Genomic DNA, 19,119 nt, shown 5'->3' with positions numbered 1-19,119 from the left:
CACTTACGGTTATCTGAACAGCAAGCAGGCCCTCACCGGCATCCTTGGCATCAATAGTGAACTCAACAGGCAAACTGGCAGGAACTCCGGTGGTGTTTAAGCCAGGTCCACTGGCCTTCACCTTACTGGCATCGTGAGTTGGCAGAACCCTCACCTTAAATGGACTGAGCGTAAAAGAAAGCAAGGTTAAAAGAAATCAAAAAAATACAGAAAACCTGCTCTGAAGATCAAGTCAAAGAGCAGCGTTTGGCTCTTACCTGTGAGGTACCTCATCATCCCCATAAAGTAAAGAGATGTTATAAGGTCCTTCTCTGGTTGGCACATAGTTGACTGTCTGGACGCCATTTCCATTATCCACAATTTCCACCGGTTCAACAATACCTATCAATATCAAGCATTATAAGAGAGACTTTCCTGGTTTATCATAGCCAGAACATAAATCAGGCATGACAGGCCCTCATTTTTTTTAGCTTACCCTTGGGACCTTGAACTTTAACTTGCAGAGGAGCAACACCAGCTTTGCTTGTATCCACACTGAAGGACTGAGGGACATTTGCACGTACAAGACCTGGGGTTAAACCAGGGCCAGTACATTTGACTTTTGAGCCATCAACCACATCGCTTACTGGAACTTTAAAGGGGCTACCTGCATGACAATGAATTAGAAACATTACACAGCAGGAATTCTAGTGAAAACCCATATGAATTAAAATAATCTGATGCGCCAGCCGGATATTCATGTGATTACGTGCAATAGATATTACCTGGAACTTGGTGTCCACCATACGTAACATTAAGGTTGTATGTGCCAGGCTCATATGGTACATACTCTACAGAACAGCTACCATCCTTGTTATCCGTGCAGGACATCTTTGCTTCTGACGGCCCTTCAACAGCTAAACCAAGCCCTCCTGTACCAGCGCCTCTACAGATGGAAAGGAAAAGGCTTAAGATATTGCTTCATATCTGTGCATTTTTTTCTCCTGTCAGGCCTTTCTCCTTAGATCAGCAAAATAAATGCAAAATAAATGCAAAGGCATGTGCATCCTAGAGCAACCAAGCAAAATGTTGCTGTACACCAACTGTGGCTTAGGGCTAGTAGGTTGGTATGGATTACTACTCAAGAGTAACAGTTTGGTTTGTTAATTGCATTTTGTTTGGCAGAAGTAACCCAAGTGTAGTTAAAGGAGGTGTAGTTCTAAGTATGTGTTATACAAAAAGTTACCTGGTCTCCACAGTGAACTTGTTTGGTTGGTTTGTGGTACCACTCACAATCCCAGGGCCATGGACTCTGACACGGCTTGGATCACATCCTTCTGTCACAGGGACCACAAAAGGACTTTTTGGTGCTGGGCTTCCATTGTAGGTCACATCCACAGAGTGGATTCCTGATGGGAAAGCACATGTTTTAAATGTTTCACTCACCCCCAATACTTTAGTTGTGTCATGTCCTTTCAATGGTACTACAAAGTTCATGCTTTGACATTGAGGCATTATGGCAACATCACCCTTGCATCCAGTATGAAGAGGTGCAGAAGACCTACTTTGTTGATCAATGCCATGAACATTTAGTAAAATGAGACTTACCGTTAAATCTTTCTTTCTAGGCACTCCGGGGACACCGGAAAGTTTTGGGGTTAAGCTCCTCCCTCCAGGAGGCTGGACACTGATAGCAAAGCTGGACTCCTCCTCCCTCCTGTTTAACTCCCACTCCTTCTCCCTCCTCTATATCTCACCTGTTTCCGGGAGGGCATTTATGTGTCCCCCGAGTGCCTAGAGAGAAAGATTTTTGTTTTAGTGTAACTTACACTAAAAATCTCTTACGGGCTCGGGGGACCCCGAACCACGGGACTTACCAAAGCAGTCCCATTATCCCGTAGTTCAGGGAGGGAAGAAACAGAGACCAACTACCTGCTTCAGTCTGAACAGAAGACTGATTGCAGGACCTTTCTGCCAAAACACACTTCGGCAGAGGAATAGGTATCAAAACTATAGAATTTTGTGAAGGTGTGTATGGGAGGACCATGTGGCAGCTCTGCACAGGACCAGGGATTCAGACCTTCACAGGGAAAAAGTTCTCTTCACGTATTGACGCGAAAGGCAGACACTACCTTTGGATAGAAATGATGGCACTGTTCGCAAGACCACTTTGTCTGTGTGAAGGACCATGAATGGTGGAGCTATGGAGAGTGCACTCCGCTCTGAAACTCTCCTGGCCGATGCAGAAGCTATGAGAAAAACCGCTTGAACGGTGGGTCCTGAAGGGATCTCAGCACTATGTTAAGGTTCCATGTCAGAACTGGTTTTCTGAAAGGCAGGGCCACATGGGCGGTGCCATGGATAAAAACTTGTACGTCATCCATTGTATCGTCAATACCCACAGCCTGTGGATCTCAGCTTTGGGGGAAAAAATCTTGGCGTCTTTTTTGTTGTCGGAACGCCATCAGATAGACTTTTCCCCCGGTTGTCCCCACCTGTGAACTACCATGTCGAACACCTCTGGTAGGAGCTCTCACTCTCCTGGATCCAGGTGATGCTGGCTTAGGTAGTTGGCCTCCCAGTTCTGAATGCCTGGAACGTACACCGTGGATCTCTGGTAAGTGAGCCTCTGCCCATACTATCCTTTCCGCCTCTGACCAGGCTTCTGTGCTGTGGGTTCCCCCTTGGTGATTTATATTTGCGACTGTGGTCGCATTGTTGGTCTGTACCCGCACCGAGAGGTACGTCAAGATAGCCTCCCAATGGCGCAGTGTCAGATAGATTGCTCGTAGCTCCATCTTCCCTGGTTTGACCTTTGTGTGAACCTTGCTCCCCACCCAGCCAGGCGTCAGTGGTGAGCACTGTCCACTAAGACTCTCCCCACCGGCGGCCCCTGGGTAGATGACAAGGGTTCACCCACCACTGCAGGGACTGTAGTGTCACCGGATTCAGTGTGATCCTCTGGTTCAGTGAAGTCTTCCACCAGTTTCGTAAAATGCACAGTTGGAGAGGACGCAAGTGCAACTGTGCAAAGGGTACTGCTTCCATGGTCGTCACCATGTATCCCAGTACTTGCATGGAAAAATGCACCGATTGTGTTCTGATCTGGATGAGTTGTGGAGCGAGTCGTCCCATCTTCTCCTGTGGGAGAACCACTCTCTGAGAGCATTTGTTCAGTATTAGCCCCAGGAACAGCATAACCTGGGAGGGGGAAGAGGAAGGATTTTTTCTGTAACCACCCGAATCGTTCCAACGTTCTGATGGTGATTGCTAGATGACCCTGGGCCTCCTCCAGGGATGCCGTCTTCACCAGGATGTCATCTAGGTACAGCGCGATTGATATGCCCTGAAGGCGCAGGACCGCTGTCATTGCCACCATGATCTTGGTGAATACCCGTGGAGCCGAAGGATAGGGCCATAAATTAGAGTAGAAGCCCTGAAAGAGCTGGTCCTCTGGTACCGGTACCATGATCCCGGAATGTAGTAGTCCTGAGACAACCTGGAAGAATGCTCCTCTCTTTGGATTTCTTGGGGGAACCCTTTAGAGAAAGAACCGTTGTGGAGGGCAGGATAGAAACTCCAGTTTCCAGTCACCAGTTCGTAGACCCAAGCATCTGACACAGAAACGTGCCACGCCTCCCAAAACCAACGCAGGTGTCCACCCACTACCTATGTCGGTCTCAGAGGTTCTGTCCCGTCATTGTGACAGGGACTTGTCAGGAGGGCTTTTGTGGATTCTTACGAGTCTGCCATATCGGTCTGTTCTTGTGCTGGAATCTGCTTTTGGGGCTGGAAGAGGAGGGAGGAGAAGATCCCTTTGACGATCTGAAGCCCCTGGCCACACAAAAAATCTCCCACGCCGCTTTCCTGTATTGAGGTGGGACTTGTGCTGGGGCAGCAGTGCACTTTTACCCCCAGTAGCTTGTGATATAATCTTCTCCAGCTCGCACCAAACAGACGCCCTTGAAGGCCATGGAGGTCAGAGCCTTCTTGGAACCAAGATCAGCCAGAGCGCTCTGCGTGCTGCCACTGCTGTGGCCAAAGTTCTGGCCGAAGCCCGGAAGGAATCAAGAAGGGCATTGGCCATGAAGGCATTTGCGTCCACAATCTGCGCAGCCAACGAAGATAATTCCATCAGACTAATCATCTCTGATACCATCCAGCAGCGCTTGGGCCCAGTCCGCAATAGCTCTGCTGACCGATGCCGCCACGATGACAGGTCTGAAGGTGGAGCCTGCAGATGTGAAAATAGATCATTGGAATTCCTCCAGGTGCTCAGCGGTGGGATCCTTGAAGGCTGCTGCATCTGGGACAGGGAGGGCTGTATTCTTGGACAGCTGCAATACCAGAGCATCAACTGCTGGAGGGACACTCCACTTTTCTATGAGGTCCTTGGAAAAGGGACAGGAGCGCAAGAAGGTTGGAATTTCTTCTCTGGACAATCCCATTCCTGTTGGATTACATCCCCCAATTGGTCGTCAAAGGCTAATGGAGTGCTCTGCTTACGCTGGAGTTTAAATGGGCCCTTGAACCAGATGAGTCCTCCAACTGTAGGGAATTTTTAATTGCCCCTCTGTCATGGGGTACCTCCCTGTCAGGGTCAGAAATTCCCTCAGATGAGGCTGAAGAAATCTCCCCCTCACTGAGCTCAAAGTCACCAATATTGTGAAACTTATCTAATGAAGTGGATAAGCTTGCAATTCCCTGCAGGTTAGCCAAGGGTTGAGACAGCTGTAGCGCCCAATATGGAGGGGTATCCCCCACGGTGTGGGATGCTGTAGCCCCCAGAGGCTGTTGGAGTGGGAGAATTATCCCCTAGGCCTGTTACCTCCGGTGTAATGGAAGCGGTAGAGGATACCCCTGACGCGGCACAATTGGAGTCCCCTTGACCTTTGCCTGTGACTCATGTGGTGCAAAGTTTAGCAAAGTAAGTCATAGAGGCCTTTGCCTTCCCTCCCCTGGGAAACAGGTCTCCTTTGAAGCTTTGGCCCTTGTGACATCAGAGTGTATGCTCAGAGCTATGCCTACCACTAACCTGTGCCCTTAAGAGAAGGGAGAGGGAGTAGAGCAGGCACCCCGTCTGGGAAAAAAAAAATTAAAATCCGTAGTCCTGAAGAGGAGCGCCAGAAAGGAGTCTCCATGAACTGTCCCAGTGCAGAAAGAAAAAGGGCACGACCGCCCGCCCCGGAAGTTATGCCAGAGGAGTGAAGGGTTTTGCGCGAGTCAGATGGAACCATCACCGGGATCGGAGGTGGTGACATCACTCCTGAGTCCACCTGTCTCTCCCAAGGGGGGGGGGGCGGTGTAGGGATAACTGCACCACTGAGAAGAGTGGGCAGTGTGTTCTCCCTGAGCTGCAGTGATGGAATAAGGCCAGCCGCAGAGCAAGAAGTCCTCCCTCCGGGAAGGCAAGCAGGTCTGCACGGTGTTCGCAAGCAGGGTATGCACAGCCTACTTACCCAGAGGGGTCCCCTGCGATGTATATTCATCAATAGGGGATGTTACAGCTCTCTCTCACGAGCCTCAGAGTCTGGCCAACCACAGCACCTACCATGCCGGCAAGCCCTAGTATTTCAAATAAAGGAATGGGTGCGGCTCACCAAAAGTCTTTGTTGGTTTAATTCCACGGGTTACACTTGACAAAGGGCTCCGCCCGAAACATGTTGTGTAACTCTACCTCCCAATAAAGAGTATTGCAGTCAACTTGCTGCCTTGGGTTTGTTCCACAACTAACGGCAAGCCCTAGTAGTGTTGGGTGGTCAGCTTGTAACAAGTCTTATGGACCCCAGATGAGGAATCCAGTGAGGGGGGCTGAGCATGGAGTACAGGACTGTCCCCAACTCCTGTCTTACCCCAGGTGTCAGCGCTATTTGCCGACAGTAGAATCACTCGTTGGGCCTCCTAGAGGCCAGGTCCCTAGTCTTTGGATGCAGGACACTGAAGTGTGGAGTTAAGCAGGAGGGATAGGAGGGAGAAGGAGCAGTCCAGCTTTGCTATCAGTGTCCTGCCTCCTGGAGGGAGGAGCTTAACCCCCCATGGTTCCCGTGTCCCCCGAGCCGTAAGAGAAAATTTAATCTTTTGTGAGTTCTCTCTCCAAGCTCACTACGGACAAGCTTTCCCAATTATCGTGCTACTTACCTTCTTCATAGGGAGTATATTCCACTTTATATGTACCATCGCCATTGTCTTGCACATAGGCCTCAGTAAAGTTGCCAGAGGGATTTGAGACCACGGTCTTGAGATTAGGTCCTCCAGATTTTGTAAGAGCCCGAGCATCCACATTGAATTCTGTAGTAGCTTCTCTGAAAACACCTGGAGAAGAAAAACACAGAATAACCTTGTTAAAAACCCATAAAAACAAACCAAAAGACGACCAAAAAATATTTACAGGGCTTGTGTTGCCCTCACCTTTTCCTTCGATTCCTGGTCCATAGACTTTAACCCCAGAGGTGTCAATGGCGGGTTTAACGTGAAGCTTGCTTGGGAAGTTAGGCACCATCTGTCCTCCATACTTAATAGTTATTGTGTAGACACCTGGGTACAGTGGTATGTATGTAATGGTGTAAGTTCCATCACCGTTGTCCTGGATGTGTACTTCGGCTTGCATACCATTGTCAGAGATAATTTCAATGGTCAGCTCAGCGCTACCAGCATTTGAACAGTCCACATTAAATTTACCCGTTTCTCCAACCTGAGCATGTTCCAGACCAGGACCAGAACAGGTCACTTTTGAAGGATCGAAACATGGCTCGATCTTGGCCTTGAAAGGTGATCCAGGGATGTGTGCATCAGCAAACAGGATATTTATGTTATAGTCACCAGGTTCTGTAGGCAAGTATGAAACCGAACAGGTTCCATCCCCATTGTCAAGACATTCTATTTTGGCTTCACATGGACCTTCAACCGTGAGGCCAAGCCCACCCTGGCCAGCTCCTTTAGTATCGATGGTGAAAGGCGTGGGGGAACCAACACTGCCTCCCTTTAGACCAGGACCAAAAGCTTTGACCTGCAAAAAGGAAAAAAAAAAAAAAAAAAAAAAAAAAGGCTAAATAAGGTCTGTCTTGTACAACAAATGCTTTCAGGACCCCATGAATGACCACAAAGTTGGACTTGCCAACTGCCCACAACAATATAAAGCAAACATTTGCCATACAATGTTTATATTTCTAAGTGATTAATGCAGGAGTTTTACCTTTGAGGGATTTGTTGAAGGAACTGCCTCAACGGGAAATGGGCTACCAGGTATAGGTACTCCATCGTATGTCACTTCCACCTCATATGGGCCTTCCTCCCGAGGGATAAATTTGACAGTGCTGTTATCTGGGCTCAGACCAGGTTCCACCTTGCAAGGAACAGACTTGTTGGCTGGTCCAGTGATCTTACAAGCCACTTTGCCTTGTCCTCCAGCACCTCTAGATTTCACGGTGAACTCCTGATCCTTTCCAACCTCCACCTCTGGATGGGGGGGAAAACAATAAGAGATTGTAAGTAAAGTTCCCTCTAACTCCAGTTGCATTTAAGTGTATAAAAGTTTAAAGCAGCAAGCTTATGGAGGCCTTTGTTTTAAAGGTTCAATGGTGTCAAAAATACAAGCAGCGAGACCAAAGAAGAGTTTATAAAAAGAGTAATATACAGAAAAAATAAATAAATATATATATACATACTGTCACCAAGTCCAGAGACTTTAATTTTACTAAGGTCCAAAGTTTGGGCAATGCCAACAGAGAAGGGACTCTTCATAATATGGTCCCCGCCATAGGTCACATTTACACCCAAGTTACCCTACAGTAAAACATAAATACCATTAAGCAGAATACAATCATACTACTAGATCATCCTCCTATCATTTCTAGGAAAACTTTAAAAAATAAAATAAAAAACCTCTAAGAAAAAAATATTCAGCAGACGTACCTGTTGCACTGGAGTGTATTTTACAGTGTAGGTGTTATCATGGTTATCAATAACATCAAAGTCCTTCACAGCCTCTCCCTTGGCAGGACCTGTAAACTGCACATCCAGGTTGGCTTTACCAGCAGCCTTGGCATTGACTGTGAAATGAGTCGGTTTCCCGATTTCCACACCTTTAAAAATACAAGAAGCACCACATAATGAAAAATTCTGGGAAGCAATCATCCAACTGCAGGCAATGCCAACAGCCACAAGACAAACCGTTCTTACCACTTCGGTTTAGTCCAGGTCCTTCTGCCTTAACTTTACTTGAATCATGTGATGGATCAACCTTGATACGGAATGGACTCATTGGAGTAGCCTAGAAAACAAATGTTTTGGCAGGGGGGGTGAGTTTTTTAATAATTTACCAACAAATTTAAGAGACTGCTAACTGTACAGGTCTGTAGGGACAGCAGACCTTAAACTAATATGCCAAGTAATTTATTCCAGAATTTGTGGTTGGAACGTTAAATAACCACAAAACAGGAAATTGTTTCATACATACCGTAATTTCTGTTTCCTGGTCACTTCCATGGCAGCATTCACCAATGGGTTAACTTCCCCCTGCAGGCCAGCGGACAGGACCTCCCCCTATCAATTAAAAGTTCCACCTCCTCCCTTACCCCCTTGTCTCAGTATTAAAGCTGTCCCTTATGAAGGGTGGGAAACTCCCTGGTGAATGCTGCCATGGAAGTGACCAGGAAACAGAAATTACGGTATGTATGAAACAATTTCCTGTTTTCCCCAAGTCACCCATGGTCAGCATTCACCAATGGGATATACCCAAGCTAAAATAGAGGGCGGGACACAAATGTATTTAACAGAACTTTTAATTTGTGGAGAACATTATAGACTGTAAAACTTTTCTCCCAAATTTAGCTTCTTGGGAAGACAATACATCCAATTTGTAATGTTTAACAAATGTATTTAAAGACGACCATCTTGCCGACTTGCAGATGCTCTCTGGCGACTCCCTGGCTTGCGCCGCCCAGGAACTTGGCAATGCCCTGGTAGAATGAGTCTTCAACCCTTTAGGTACTTTCCTTCCTGCCACGTTGTATGCCTTTGCTATGGCCGCCACGATCCAGGAACTAATAGTTCTCTTCGTTGGAGCTTGACCTTTCCTATACCCGTTAGGTATTATGAACAAATGCTCTGACCTTCTCCATGCTTTTGTTCTTTCCACATAGATCTTAATAGCCCTTACTAAATCCAGGGTGTGCCACATCTTTTCCTCTGCAGATGTCGGGTCTGGAAAGAAAGCAGGCAGGACGACCTCTAAGTTCATATGGAACTTGGACATGACCTTCGGAAGGAACCCGAATGCCGGTTTCAACACTACTCGATCTTCAAACATCACTGTATGTGGCTCTGAAACCGACAGAGCTGCCAACTCTCCCACTCTACAGGCTGATGTTACTGCCACCAAAAGAATCACCTTTAGCGTCATATTCCATACGGAGGACTCCTCCAATGGCTCAAATGGAGACTCAGTCAAGGTCCTCCAGACGAAGGGAAGATCCCATGGGGGAAGACAACTTCTTTTCATTGGTCTGACCCTTATTAGGGCATTAAAGAATCTTTTCACCAACGGTTCCTCTGCCCAATTCTTCCCTGTTAATGCCGAAATTGCCGACACCTGTCCCCTCAGTGTGTTACAATGCAATCTCTTCTTATACCCCGAGAACAAAAATTCTACCAGCACTGGAGCTGATGGGAGACAAAGGGTCTTCTTTTCTTTCCGTAACAAATTCCACAAACGTTCCCCATACTCTATAGTATTGCTGGGAAGTGCTTGGTTTCCTTGACTTCAATAATAAGTCTATGACTTCCTCCTTTTGAAAAAACTGTGTTAACTTCTTCCTCTCAACCGCCAAGCCATCAAAGATAGATGATTGTGCCTTTGGATTTGAATTGATCTCTGCGTCAGCCAACCTGGAAAGCTCTGAATCTGCATGGGCTTGTCTATGGCCAGCTTCTGGAGAAGAGGAAACCATGGCCTCCTGGGCCAGAAAGGGATTACCGCAATGGCCTCTGCTCTGTCTTTCCTTTATCTTTTTCAAGACTCTCCAAATTAACGGACATGGAGGAAACACATAAATTATGCCTTCTGACCAACTTTGTCTCAGGCCGTCTACCGCCTCTGCCTCTTTGCAGGGAAACCTTGAAAAGAACCGGTGACACTTCCGGTTCTGTGGGGATGCCATCACATCTATCTCTGGATGCCCCCACTTTCTCACCATCTCTTCGAAGATCCGATCGTGTAGACTCCATTCTCCTGGGTCCAACACTGTCCGACTGAGGAAGTCGGCCTTCCAATTTTCTTTCCCTGGGAGATGGATCGCGGTCAACCCTTCTAGCCAATTTTCTGCCCACTGAAATAGCGGTTCTACTTCCTCTAGCAAAGACACGCTTCTGGTGCCCCCCTGCTTTGCTAAATAAGCGACTGCTGTAGTATTGTCCGACATTACCTTTACTTGTTTTCCTTTCAGTAGATGTGAAAAATATATGAGGGCTTCTCTTATCGCTCTCAACTCCAGAAGATTTGACGGCACATTTTCTCCCTTCCATGTGCCCTGTACAACTTCTTCGCCTATGTGGGCTCCCCATCCCACACTTGACGCATCGGTGGTTACTACCACCCACTCTGGTTCTTCCAGCGGCATTCCCCTCGCCAGATTCTTCTGTCTGCACCACCATAACAGGGTTTTCTTTACCTCTTGTGGTACGAACAGCCTCCTCTTTAAATGTAGATGAGGCTGATTTACATTTCTTAGAAGAAAAATCTGCAAGGGTCTTAAGTGCCATCTTGCCCATCTCACTATCTGTATTGTTGCCGACATGGATCCCAGCACTTTCAGACAATGATGCACGGAAACTGTTTTTCTTTTCCTGAAATCTTCTACCAAGTCGACCACCTTTAATTGACGCTCCAAGGGAAGACTGACAAAATTTCTGTTTGAAACAAAGCCCCTAAATATTGTAGGGTCTGAGTGGGAATTAAACTGCTTTTCTTCTGGTTTACTATCCAACCGTGATCTAGCAAAAATTCCTTTACTCTGGCAGTATGAATCTCTGCTTCTGCCTTTGAGTTTGCTACCACCAGGATGTCGTCCAGATAATGGTACACTGCCAAGCCCTCTTTTCTTAATTCCGCTATGAGAGTAACCAATACTTTTGTAAACACTCTCGGGGTTGGGCTAGACCAAACGGTAGGCACTTGAATTGTACATGGTCTATTGAGAATCTTAGATACTTTCTGTGCACCTGTGCGATCGGAACATGAAAGTACGCATCTTTTAAATCTATGCTCGTCAGCCAATCTCCCCTTGAGATGACTTGCATGATTGACATTAAGGATTCCATCCTGAATTTTCTCACGTCTTCAGCCATAAGGCCCTTCTGGCTGCCACCGACAGCGCCATAGATCTTGCCGAAAAATGCACTAGGTCTATCGAAGCTTCGGATATAAATTCTGTTGCCATTTTACAATCTGTCAACATCTCCAAAAGTCTTGGTCTCTTTACATTAGAAGATATTGCTTCCCCAAGTTCCGACAACCACACCTTCAAAGCTCTAGACACTGAAGTCACTGCAACAGCTGGTTTACAGGCTGCCCCTGCGGCACCAAAAGCTTTCCTTAGATTAAATTCTATCTTTTTCTCCATCGGCTCTCTAAAGACTGCCGCATCATCTACTGGAAGTGTAGTTTTTTTAGCCAGCCTCACCACAGCCGCATCCACTTTAGGTGGTGAATCACAGGTCTTAGAATCTTGTTCGTCAAAAGGATACTTCTTGTTGAATTTTCCTGTTGTCTGAGCTCTTTTTTCAGTCTTCTTCCATTCCGACGCAATAATCTCCTTGATAGACGAATGTACAGGAAAGCATGCGGATTTCTTTTTTGATGATGGAAAGAGTTTATCTGCCGATGATAACTTTGTCAACTCTGTTGGAAAAGTTAGTCTGTCTGACTGCTTTTATTAACGGATCAATCACCGCTAAATCAAATGTTGATTCTTCTTCCGAATCAATTTCGCCCTCCTCTGATCCTGCCTGAGACAGGACGTCCGAGTCAAATGACAGGTCTCCCTCTGATACATCTGAAAAAAAGACTCCCCTTGTCTCCCATGATGGTGTCTTGGTCTTTTCTTAGTGCCTGATACCTCCTGGAATCCTTGAATAACTGCCTGTTTTATCACCGAGGCTAAGGACTCCCATTGGTTTTCTTGTGAAACAGAGGATCCAGGCTCCTGTTGTTTCTCTGCAGAAGTTGTTTTCTCTGGAGACTTGTCTTTTCTTACATCTGTGGCAGGAAGGCTGCATGAAAATAACAACACTGTTAGAAACGGAGCCCTATATCCCTGCCATATTCTCTTTGACCTCATACATCACCTTTTCCCTTTAGGGTGAGAGGCTTTTCCCGTCATACCAGGTTCCATTGGAAAAACTGGTTAAGAGAATAGATAAAATAAAAGTAATCAGCCACTGGTCTTAGAAATTACAAGGAAAACTCAGCTGATGTCCCCCACATACCTGTGTGCACCCACAGGAAGTGTGTACTGCTTTAAATAAGGCAGGCAAGACTCTTGCATAAATCAATTTTTTCCTTTTCCTGACTGCCCCACCTATATCTTCTGCCTTCTCCAGGCTAGGACGGTGGAGTTTTAGCGCCAAAAATTGCCTCCATACTTCCTTTTTCCATCTTAGAATCTTTCGCGATTTTGCCCTCATCCAAGATGGCCGCCGCGTCACTTCCGATGCCGCATCACTTCCGGTCCACGGCGTTCTCCAAGCCCTGCAGTAACCGGCGTGCAGCTTCTGGAGCACTTTCACTCAGTCTTCTGGCCTCACCTGACCAGCACAGCCGGAGGATCAGCCTCTAACATCGCCTATCACGGCCATGCTTCCTCCGCATCCCCCTGACCCGAACACGGGAGGAGAGACACGGGCATGTAAGTAAGCCCCTGCTGACCCCTCTCTGGGGAGCTATTTTTAGGCCCTTACAGTTGTCCATTCGTAGTAGCCCTGTTTTCTTCATCCAAACAGGCTATCCTCTCCCTGGCCCGGACAGGACAAAAAAGACTAGGGGGTAAGGGAGGAGGTGGAACTTTTAATTGATAGGGGGAGGTCCTGTCCGCTGGCCTGCAGGGGGAAGTTAACCCATTGGTGAATGCTGACCATGGGTGACTTGGGGAAATCCTTACTTCCTTAAAAGTTTACATTTTAAAATGGAAAAATTTTGAACATATTTCTGACTAATTTCTGTACTTTCTTGCACAGAGACAAATGTTAAGAGAACCGGTCACTCGAATACCACAAAACAATGATGTATATGGTCACCTGGTCAGCAAACAGGACCATGAGGGTGTAGCTCCCTGCTCCAGGAGGAGTGTACTTCACGGTAAATGTATCATTATCGTTACGGATAATGTCAAAGTCTATGTCGGCTTCAGCAGGGCCCACAACTCCTGGGGCACATTTTATTCCAATACTCACATCACCTGAGTGGAAAGAAACACACATTATTGCCAGAAGCTGAGGAAACGGTAGCATTTTCTAAAGAATATAAACTCAATATCAATAGTTTTTGACAAAGGGAAGCAAGAACAATGAACACATCTCACCTTGACCAGCTTCTGTGCAATCCACAGTAAAGTAGGTTGGTTCATGAGCTTTCAGGCCAGTCTTGGCAACACCAGGTCCATAAACCTTCACCTTGTTAGGATGGCTTCCAGCCCCAATGGTCATCTAGAAGGGAAGCAGGTACCTACAATTAACTGTATAGATAGCCTTCTCCAGATCGAAACCATTGATCACCAGGTCAATAATACAAGACACACATTAACGTCAAGCTGTTAATAAGAAGGCCTTACCCTGAAAGGGCTGTTGGGGATGTTCACCCCACCCCAGGACACCACAGCTGTGTGTTTCAGAGGTTTCTTTGGCAGATAGCTGCAGCTGTATGTGCCATTCCCGTTATCCTTGGTGGTGACATCGACTGTATTTCCTTCAGAATCCTGCAAGTTGACCAGTCAGAATGAGAAATTTCCAAGATGAACCAATTTAGTCATTTAGGGGGGGGAAAGGGGAGGGGGGCTGAGACAATATACCTGCAGAGACACTTTGAGAGGAGCCTTTCCTCCAAGTTTGGCATCAACGGTGAACTCTGCTGGCTTGTTTATTGCCAACCCAGTCTTCTCAAGCCCAGGACCATAGGCTTTGACCTTAAATGTTTGGAGGGGGGGGAAAAAAAAAATTGTTCAGACATATAACAAAAACAGGAGATTAAGGCTAATGCCACATGTAGTGGAATATCGGCCTGTGAAAAAACGCAGTCCAAGAATCCACCTGGATATATTAGGAGCGTAACCCCAGCCTGAGTTTCTCCACAGTTATTAGCCTAAAAGCTCTGCTAAACAAAGATTGCAATAAGGCAGCTGCTCACAGCAGTTGTTTACCTTCTCTGGGTAGAAATCTTTGGGGGCTGGTTTGATATCAGCCATGAAAGGACTCAGTTTGACGTCCTCATTGTTGCACAGTACATGCACCGCATACTCTCCAGGTTCCAGGGGCCAGTAGCGCACATCACAAGACCCATCTCCTTTATCATCACACTCAATCTTAGCTTGAGAAGGACCTTCCACAGAAAACCCTACAAATGTGACAATGGAGACCAGTGACTAATATAAACAGAGACTCAAGGTACCAACAGCAGTGCGTAGAAATCGGACAACCTCTTGCCACATCACACATTAACGCACTAGGCCATTACTTTTGTTGGTGAACTTACCTAGAGTCCCAACGTCATCGCCGATTGCTTCTACAACAAAGTCAGCAGATTTTCCAACCACACCGCCTTCAAGACCAGGGCCCCATGCTCGAACTCTCTGTTGTCCACATTCTGTACCAACCTTAACCTCAAATGGACTGAAGGGAGAAAAATAAAACCTTGCTAGCAACGACTAATGCAAAAGTTGCTGAGAAAGAGGGAGAAATTTTTTTATTTTTTTTTAAAAATAGCTCACCTTCTTGGGATATTCTGTCCACCCCATGTGATGGTAACAATATAGTTACCAGCGGTAGTTGGATAGTATTCAAATGCGTACACACCATCTCCTAGGTCCTTCTGCTTGACACGTTCCTCAGTACCCTCTGTGAACAAAACAGTAACTAGGTCACCCAAATAGGACATGCTTCATGAGCAGTAAGGCTGGCTAACCAATTAAAAATAGAGACTTCTTAATGTTATTGCAATTGGCAAATAACAGCTGGAATCAAGTACACAAATACAGTGGCAACATTGAGTCTGTTCATGCATCTAGTAGGAAACGTAATGCAAATACTCCCAATTTCTCACTCACTTGGTCCCTTGATCACAACTTTAAGTTCACCGCTTCCTGCACCTTTGGTATAAACCTTAAAGTCTGCCGTTTCTTTCACACGTACACCCTTTGGCTGCAGACCACGACCCACAGCACGGCAGGCGGCAGGATTGCAAGCTGGAAGATCCAAAAAAATACATAAAAAACCTAATTAAGATGCTCTAAAAGAGCTCACACGTCAATACTTGTCAACACTTCATTGTTCCAATTAGTGCAGTATAGGGGGGGTGGGAAAGAGTTCAGTATTTACACAATGTTGTAAAAGATTTTTTTGCCATTTGAGTAGAAGCAGCTAGTTTTAAAATGGTTAAAAGAAGGGACAATTTACCCATATGAACCATAGCTGGCTCTAAACATGCATCCGGTTTGTGAAGATCTTTCAGATCAACCAAGAGAACAGTTAAATCATGAAAAGGCAGCTTGAGCCCATTCTTGCAATAATAGGATTTGAAAAAAAAAAAAAAAAAAAAACCACCAAAAATCCACCACATCACATGCACATGTACCGTAAAGACCTCTGTCCGTGTGCCCCACCAGCTAGCAGGGAATGACACTTTATGCAGAGACAGCAAAGTTCCAGTGAACTGACCACCTTCCAGAGATGGCGGCATGAAGAATAGAGCAAAAGACAGACTTAAAAAAGCAAGAACATTCTAAAGAGAATAATCTAGTGAAAGAAAGAAAAAAAGACAGTTATGGAGAAACAGTTGTAGAGATATGACAGTCACAGAACCTAGGCTTTGTGAAGTGGCCACGTGACTGAAAGTTATCCTGCCATTATAAACTGCTGGAACCACAGTCTGACCTTTTTAAATATAATCTTGCCAAAAGGACATGTGCATAAAAATAATGGCAAGATGCAGAACATCAACATTTAAGGCTAAATAGGCAATAAACATCATTGGAGGTCTGGAAAGTAAGAGCATTATTTTGGACTTCAGCAGAACGCGTTGAATTAGAATTCTAGGCAAGGTTCTGCCGGAAGGGCCACCACACACACAGGATATATTGCTTTGCCGTCAGTGTCCTTTCTTTGCCCAAGGTTTCCTCTTTAAAACGCAAGGATGTGACATTTGTGACTCGACCATGTTAAACCCTAGATCAAGAGCACCAAGATACACAGCACCCAAGAAGAAGGTCCACTGTGTAAAACAGGCCAATACACACCTTGCCCAATAGTAACAGTGTAGGGACTTTTTGGGATCTGAGCACTAGCGAAGGTTATGTAGATCGTATATATTCCTTCGATTGTGGGTTTGTAGGTGCATCGGTACGTGCTGCTGCCTTTATCTTCCAGCTGCACATCTGCTGTATCTTTCTTTCCATTGGGGTCAACAATGGTCACTTCGATTTCTCCTACCCCAGCACCTGGAGGAAGAACAGAGTTGGGTGATTAACAGCATGGAATTGAAAGAAAGTTTCACAGGCATGCCATTTTGGATTTTTTTTTTTAGTTCTCTAGAGCAGTAAACATGGGAAAGGAGGATGGGGAGCACTAGCACAATTACAGGAGTGGAACCTTTCACTTTGATATATGATGAGAGAGTTACATACAAGGCTGATTACTGAGGCAATGGAAGAAGAACGTCTAGTGTAGCTTCAGAAAAGGACAGCTGCTCTAAACAAGTGTGTTGATGTACTAGCTGCCTCAGATGTGGGATTAACCGCAGCTTTCAGCATGACCATGAGTGATGATGATGGCATTGTGCAGCTGCCTTAACAAGGAACAAGCACTGCCCACACAAGCACTTAAAACAAGATTAAGATTTCCACCTTTCTCAAGTTACTAGCTGGAGTTAGCAACATACCTGCAGTAAAGATCTCGAAGTAAGTGGTCTTATTTGCAATGTTTCCACTGGGTTCAAGACCAGGACCCTGGGCAGTCACCTTGCTGGCATCACCGTGGGATTTGTCCACGTTGACCTCAAAGGGACTCTTTGCAATGTGCTGACCAGCAAACAGGACAGTTACCTAGTGAAAAAAGGGCATATACATTTAGGGTTTCTTCATTTTAAAAACAACATTAAGTAAAGCAATAATAGCTAGTGATTTAGACGACGAACTACCAATGATATCTTAGGCTCTTGTGATCAGAGAGCTAGCGATTTTAAATACTTTTACATATGTCCTATTATCACTATAAAACAGTGTCCCACTTATTATCTCATCACACTTCACCTTATGCAAGCCAGTTACTTTGGGGATGTAGTAGATAGAGAAAGTTCGATTCTTGTCATTGTTTGCAGTAACTTTGGCCTAAAAATAAATAAATTAAAAAAAAAAGAAAATAAAAATATACATAAACCTGATTTTACAATTCATATCCTAAGTTTATAGCAATGATTATCAGGTAGGACACACCAAGTCTACAGATAAAAGAAGTTCCACCCTTACCTCTTCTCTGTGCCCTGCAGGATCTTCTACATAGACCAGGACCTCCCCCATTCCAGCACTGATGGTCTCAACTGTAAACTCTGCACGCTTTTTCACCATGTTTCCAGTTGGTTCAATACCTGGCCAAAGCCAAATGCATGTATAGCAAAGGGTTTTAGAAGCCACACTGCTGGTTCACCAGAAGCATATCAGATAGAACACAACTCACCTGGACCATAAGCTCTTGCCTTTTTGGGATTCAGTTTTGGCCTTAGAGGAGCACCAGGTTTGAGCTTGGCCTTGGGAAACTGCGACAGGTAGGTCATGACTGAGTGTTCATCTACATTGGGATCCACTATTTCCTCAGGGGTGATCACCTTTAAGATCAAGCCAAAAAGATCAGGTTAAATATAAGAATAAGTAAGCCACTTTCCAATAACCCCGTGTTCCATTATTTTCAGTTAACTACCATGCTGTGCTGTAAACCCTACCTGTGGTATTCCCAACCAGTCATCTGCCTGCTGCATGGCTTCACGTGCATTATCCACAGGCTTGGTGGCATCCCAGGAGTCCCAGTCTGGGCAAAGACCTGTGCCAAAATAAAGCAGAAACTTTAGAAATGTACCATGGCCCAATATTTGCATCATTTTTGTTATACAGAGGCCCACAGTGATCAAACTCAAAACAGGAGAAATTACCAGGAGCGCAGCTGTCCACAAGGGCACCCAGAGCTCGGCCGCTTTGCCAGTCCCGGCTGAAGTTAGTGACAGGAAGTTGAGGCAGCTTGTTCTGAATCCATCCCAGCAGCCTTTGCTTCGGGGTCTGTTTCTTTGCTTCCTCGTCCTCTTCTTCATCCCACATGGGCATTGAGATGGAATAGTGCAGAATGAGGGTCCAGATAAGACCCAGGATGAGTTTAAGGTTTCCATCTACAATTGCTTTGCTGTCTGCAAAAGAACAAACACATGGGGCTTTATTAAAGGGGTTGTTCACCTCCCAAACACTTTTTCAGTTCAGTTAGCATTCAGATTGTTCCCCAGAAATAAAGACTTTTTCCAGATACTCTCCATTTTTATGGTTTTTTCCAAAATCTAAGTTTAAAGTTGAATGTTCCTGCGTCTGGTGTTCGAGTCTGGCAGCTCAGTAATTCAGGTGTAGACAGTTACATTCACTGTCCCGACTGTGAAGAACCCCCTACGTTGCTTCAAATGAAAGTTCTTTTCTTCTAGTCTAAAGGGGTGGCCTCTGGTACGGTGATCCACTTTATGGGTAAAAAGGTCCCCTGCCATTTTTCTATAATGTCCTTTAATTACATATTTACATAGTTAAATTGGGTTGAAAAAAGACAAAGTCCATCAAGTCCAACCCCTCCAAACGAAAACCCAGCATCCATACACACACCCCTCCCTACTTTCACACAAATTATATATACCCA

The 19,119-nt window shown here is 45.6% G+C and overlaps 1 protein-coding gene across 3 annotated transcripts in view; it reads right to left on the bottom strand.

The window, feature by feature from the left end:
- The window catches only part of LOC108699999 (filamin-A), a 70,147-nt gene that overhangs the window by 13,657 nt on the left and 37,371 nt on the right, over positions 1-19,119 (bottom strand). For all 3 annotated transcript variants that reach the window (XM_041575000.1, XM_041575001.1, XM_041575002.1), the window contains exons 3-28: positions 18,383-18,631; positions 18,176-18,273; positions 17,914-18,061; positions 17,706-17,824; positions 17,490-17,567; positions 17,120-17,282; positions 16,479-16,679; positions 15,291-15,428; positions 14,955-15,081; positions 14,720-14,856; positions 14,388-14,581; positions 14,040-14,153; positions 13,803-13,946; positions 13,554-13,677; positions 13,270-13,430; positions 8,158-8,248; positions 7,891-8,060; positions 7,644-7,761; positions 7,172-7,434; positions 6,388-6,985; positions 6,118-6,291; positions 1,226-1,388; positions 765-925; positions 476-646; positions 258-381; positions 8-164 (exon numbers count right to left, since the gene is read on the bottom strand). In XM_041575000.1, coding sequence (XP_041430934.1) covers positions 8-164; positions 258-381; positions 476-646; positions 765-925; positions 1,226-1,388; positions 6,118-6,291; positions 6,388-6,985; positions 7,172-7,434; positions 7,644-7,761; positions 7,891-8,060; positions 8,158-8,248; positions 13,270-13,430; positions 13,554-13,677; positions 13,803-13,946; positions 14,040-14,153; positions 14,388-14,581; positions 14,720-14,856; positions 14,955-15,081; positions 15,291-15,428; positions 16,479-16,679; positions 17,120-17,282; positions 17,490-17,567; positions 17,706-17,824; positions 17,914-18,061; positions 18,176-18,273; positions 18,383-18,631 — 4,385 coding nt within the window. The remainder of the gene's footprint in view (positions 1-7; positions 165-257; positions 382-475; positions 647-764; positions 926-1,225; positions 1,389-6,117; positions 6,292-6,387; positions 6,986-7,171; positions 7,435-7,643; positions 7,762-7,890; positions 8,061-8,157; positions 8,249-13,269; positions 13,431-13,553; positions 13,678-13,802; positions 13,947-14,039; positions 14,154-14,387; positions 14,582-14,719; positions 14,857-14,954; positions 15,082-15,290; positions 15,429-16,478; positions 16,680-17,119; positions 17,283-17,489; positions 17,568-17,705; positions 17,825-17,913; positions 18,062-18,175; positions 18,274-18,382; positions 18,632-19,119) is intronic.

The sequence above is a fragment of the Xenopus laevis genome, chromosome 8S (genome assembly GCF_017654675.1).
Source record: "Xenopus laevis strain J_2021 chromosome 8S, Xenopus_laevis_v10.1, whole genome shotgun sequence".
In the NCBI taxonomy this organism is placed as follows: domain Eukaryota; kingdom Metazoa; phylum Chordata; class Amphibia; order Anura; family Pipidae; genus Xenopus; species Xenopus laevis.
The sequence above is the reverse complement of the archived record's forward strand: the minus strand, read 5'-3'. Positions and strand labels throughout refer to the sequence as shown.